This window comes from Trichechus manatus, unplaced genomic scaffold, assembly GCF_000243295.1.
Source record: "Trichechus manatus latirostris isolate Lorelei unplaced genomic scaffold, TriManLat1.0 scaffold00009, whole genome shotgun sequence".
Classification (NCBI taxonomy): domain Eukaryota; kingdom Metazoa; phylum Chordata; class Mammalia; order Sirenia; family Trichechidae; genus Trichechus; species Trichechus manatus.
The window spans coordinates 2485914-2491059 of NW_004443945.1; the positions used below are offsets into that span (position 1 = coordinate 2485914).

General features: G+C 37.4%; 1 protein-coding gene across 1 annotated transcript in view; it reads left to right on the forward strand.

The window, feature by feature from the left end:
• Positions 1-5146, forward strand: part of FANCI (FA complementation group I) — an 80223-nt gene that overhangs the window by 48075 nt on the left and 27002 nt on the right. The window contains 3 exon segments of the mRNA XM_004370622.2: positions 2631-2761; positions 3232-3302; positions 4631-4745. Of these exon segments, the coding sequence (XP_004370679.1) occupies positions 2631-2761; positions 3232-3302; positions 4631-4745 (317 nt within the window).

The following is a 5146-nucleotide window of genomic DNA, read 5'->3' on the forward strand; positions in this document are numbered from 1 at the left end:
ACAGGTCCTTTGTTAGATATATGTTTTGCAAATGTTTTCTTCCAGTCTGTGGTTTGGCTTTTAATTTTTGTAATAATGTCTTTTGAAGAGCAAACATTTTTAACTTGATGAAATCCAATTTATCAGTTTCTTTTTATAGTTTGTATTCTTGTTTTTTGTGTCATATGTAAGAAATCTTTGTCAAACCCAAGGTCACTAAAATTTTCTCCTAGAAGCTTTATAATTTTAGCCCTTATACTTAGATCTATGATCCATTATCATTAAATTTTGTATATGGTATGAGGTTAAAAGTCAAGATTTATTTCTTTTGCCTGTGGCTATCCAGTTGTTTCAGCACAGTTTGTTAAAAATATTATCCTTTCTTCATTGAGTTTCCTTTACATCTTTGTTGAAATTAATTAAAAGAGGAAGACCCTCAACGAGATGGATTGACACAGTGTCTGCAACAATGGGCTCAAGCATAACAATGATTGTGAGGATGGCGCAGGACCAGGCAGTGTTTCGTTCTGTTGTACACGGGGTTGCTATGAGTCAGAACCTACTCAACGGCACCTAACAACAACATGTGGGTTTATTTTAGGACTCTCTATTCAGTTCTTATGATCTGTATATCTGTGTTTGTTCTAAGACTATACATGCAGCAGTTTAACCTGCATATTGCCACCAGCTCTGTATTCCTAAAATCCAACTCTATCACTCAAAACTCATCAGTGCCTTCTTTAAGAAATTATCAGCTCTCTACCCTGGCACTAAAGGTTCTTGGTAGTTTGATCCTATCCTACCTTTCTGACATTAATTTCAATTATTTCCTTTTCTGAATCTTTCACCCCAGCCCCACTGATTTCCCCACCAACGTGTAAAGATGTCTTACACTTACCTTTCCTGTACTTTTACTCATAAGTTTCCTTGACATATAGAAGGCTTTTCTGGTTCTTTGTGCATCTAAATGTTACCCATCTTTCAGAATCTAGCTCAGATTTCTTCTCTTTGCCTTCATAAAAGACACCAGCTCATAATGACCTCCTCTTCCTTTGAACTTCTGTTTAAACTGTCTCTTTATCATTTGCTAGACAAAAGCCATGTTTGGAGTTATTAGATATTTGATATATTTCTGTTATTTACCCCTGTTTCTTTAAAAATAAAGAAAAGACTATAGCCTTCAGTATGGATTACACCTCAGCATTAAGAAAACAAAATTCTTCACAACTGGACCAGTAAGCAACATCATGATAAACAGAAAATATTAAAGTCACTGAGGATTTCATTTTACTTGGATCCACAATCAACGCCCATGGATGCAGCAGTCAAGAAATCAGACAGTGTATTGCATGGGGTAAATCTGCTGCAAAAGACCTCTTTAAAGTGTTGAAAAGCAAAGACGTCACTTTGAGGCCTAAGATGTGCCTGACCCAAGCCATCGTATTTTCAGTCACCTCATATGCATGTGAAAGCTGAACAGTGACTAAGAATTGATGCCTTTGAATTATGGTGTTGGCGAAGAATATTGAATATACCATGGACTGCCAGAAGAGCAAACAAATTTGTCTTGAAGGAAATACAGCCAGAATGCTCCTTAGGAGCAAGCATGGGAAGACTTTGTCTCGTGTCCTGTGGACATGTTATAAGGAGGGGCCAGTCCCTGAAGGACATCATTCTTGGTAAAATAAAGGGTCAGCGAAAAAGAGAAGACCCTTGAGGAGATGGATTGACACGGTGGCTGTAACAGTGGACTCAAACATAGCAACGATTGTGAGGATGATGCAGGACCAGGCAGTGTTTTGTTCTATTGTATATAGGGTCACTATGAGTCGGAACCAACTCATCACCTAACAACAATTTCTTTAAAATATTTTTTCTTGACTTTAAGCATTAAGCAGATTGTTAAAATTCTTGAAGGAAGATGTATTATGCTTTTATATATTCCTGATAGGGCCATGGAGCCATGGTGGCACAGTGTTTAAGCATTCAGCTGCTAACTGAAAAGGTCAGCAGTTCGAATCTACCAGCTGCTGCTTAGAAACCCTACGGGACAGTTTTATTCTGTCCCGTAGGGTTTCTTTGAGTTGGAATCTACTCAGCGGCAACGGATTTTGTTTTGGATAGGGCCATATTACACTTATACATAATAAAAATGTATAGATATTTATTGGTTTTATTTTAGCTTGGAAATGTGAATACATTGTGTGCTACTTATCTAGGCAGTGTAATGAGTTACTTCTTTCTTCAGACTGTTTAATTTTTATACTCTTATATTTAAAAAAGTTCAAGAATCTTGGTTACGTTGACCATAGAAAAAGTATATAGGATCAGTAGAAATTTATATTGCTGTATACTTGACTTGGAGCCCTGGTGGAGCAGTAGTTAAGCGTTTGGCTGCTAACCAAAAGGTTGGCAGTTCGAATCCACTAGCTGCTCCTTGGAAACCCTATGGGGCAGTTCTGCTCTGTCCTGTAGGGTCGCTGTGAGTTGGAATTGACTCAGTGGCAGTAGGTTTGGTTTTTGAATACTTGACTTATTTGAGAAAAGAAACAAAAGACTTTTTACCATTTCTTTCTCCATATTTATTTTCCTTTTATTTGAAATATCTTTAGTTATTTGAGACAGCTGATTAGAGGTTCTTTTTTTTTCAGACCTGCTTTCAAGTATCATCATGTATGCACCCTTAGTTCTTCAGAGTTGTTCTTCGAAAATCACAGAAACCTTTGACTATTTGTCATTTCTGCCTTTTCAAACTGTGCAAGGACTGCTTAAGGCAGTGCAGGTAAGTCCACTGACTCCAAGTAGTTTGCCAAAACAGGTGTAATAGTCTAATGGAAGTCTGATGCGTTTCTTTATAAATATATGTCTAAAAAATCCCATTCCCCTTGATTCTGAAACATAAAACTTTGTGTTAAAAGGGCAGGAGCACTGCGCTAGACTCTTTCCTAGTTCATTCCTCTTCATGTCGCTCTTCTCTCTCCTTTGACACATTTTCAAATCAGTAAAGTAATTGGAAGCCTCTTAGAAAACTTTTGAGAAAATAGGTTTACAAAGGCATTTACAACTAGTTTTAATCTAGTATTTCAAAGTATACTGTTGTCTTTATTATGAAGTGCAATAAATATTGAAATATGTGTAAGACAGAACCAAAGTTCCTTACATAAGCCAAGTGGTAACAGTATTTAGTAGAAATAAGCTAAGGCAAATAAACAGGCTTGTTTTGTTTTTACCCACTGATTGTTCCTCTTTCAGCCCCTTCTCAAAGTCAGTATGTCCATGAGAGACTCCCTGATACTTGTCCTTCGGAAAGCTATGTTTGCCAGGTATGTAGCAACCCTTGAAATCATAGGAACTGATGCCTTCTTATGCCAGGAGTGGAAGTTAACTCTGCCATCTCCCAGTACAACCTGTTCACAGTAGTCATGCACATTTACCTAACACATCAAACAAGGCATTGTGCTAAGTGCCTTACTGCTTTATCTCATTTAGTCCTCAGATGAACCCTATGAGGTGAGATCTATTACAAGTACTATTTACAGATAAGAAAATTTAGGCTTAGAGAAGATAAGTGACTTTCCAAAGGTCACACAGTAGAAGGTGATGGAGCTAGGATTTGAACGCAGGTCTGCATAACATCAGAGCTTTTGATCTTGAGTACTTTGCTATACCGCTCCTAGAATAACCAGCAAAATAAGGTTCCAGTGCCAAATACTCTGAAACCTGAGCTGGCAACAGTTCAGAAGGGGAAAACGCCTTAATTAAGAAGAGTATATTCAAGGAACTCAGTTTAGTGAACCCTGGAATTGTAGTCTAGTGGCTAGTAGGCTGAATAAATTACTAAGGAACCCGAGTTCTGTTTGAGAGTCAGCCAATGCCTCCTGACTTCTCTTCCTTTTTTTCTTAGTATATAATATAAACTAAGGATGATAATACCATCTCCTTAAATACTAAAAACTAGGTGCATTTAAGGATAAGATGCCCAGTTAATATCACATTGGGCATATTATAATACACTCATGGGAATCCTAAGGAACAACTCATAAGTAGCCATATGCTATTATCCCTGTTCTAGAATTGCCCACTTTTTGTTACTCCTCAGTACATGCCTATAGGCTGAAGACAATATATACATGTTTCTAGATGTTGTAGCGTCTGTAACTTGAATTAATCGTTGAGCCTCAGTGAGAAGACAGGTATGTCATTCTTCTGGATGGGGGTCCTACGTAGCACCAAGCACTGCATTCTTCTAAGAAATGGAACACAGGAGGGGAAACTCTCGAGACATAGTGAAAATCAGCAGTTTTCTTTGCTGCCTACTCAGTACTCATATTTATGTCACTAGCCCATTGTACAGTCTCTCAACACTCTTATTCTCATTCCCCACATAGACTTATCAGCAGCAGAGAAGAAAGTACAGATAGTATTATGAGGTTAAGCAGATAATGAAAAAATCAGCTGAATTCCTGTACTGGTACCTGCTTTCAAAGCTGATGCTTTATTTTGAGTATATAAATTCAACTAGGTTTGCTGTATGCGTCATTGCTTATACATATTCCTTCTTTGTATAGAACTAACTGCATTTTTCTGACCCAGAAACCTAGTCCTGTGAAATCAGCACTGTTCATTTTTATCCTGTCTTTTCCTGAGCTAGCCAGCTTGATGCCCGAAAATCTGCAGTCGCTGGGTTTTTGCTGCTCCTGAAGAACTTTAAAGTCTTAGGCAGCTTGTCGTCCTCTCAGTGCAGTCAGTCTGTTGGTGTCAGTCAGGTAAGGATGGGTCACGCTAACTTGTCCCATGTGTGTTGATGCCGGAGTTGACGATACGCAAGCGGTTTTCCTTTATTCCTGGTTTTGTTATAAAAATGATCCTAAAACTGAGGGTCTGATGATGATGATGGCAACTAATATTTTTTATAGCCTATTTGCTATATGCTAGACCTGTGGTCTCCATTAACCTGATGTGGCTATTGAACTGAACACTTACTTGACTGAAATGTGACTAGTCCAAATTGAGTTGTATCGTACATGTAAAACGCATACTGGATTTTGAAAACTTAGTATGAGATAAAAGAATGTAAAATGTCTTATTAATCATTTTTTTATATTGATTACATCTTGAAATAATAGTATTTTAGATATATTGAGTTAAATAAAATATATTTTTAAAA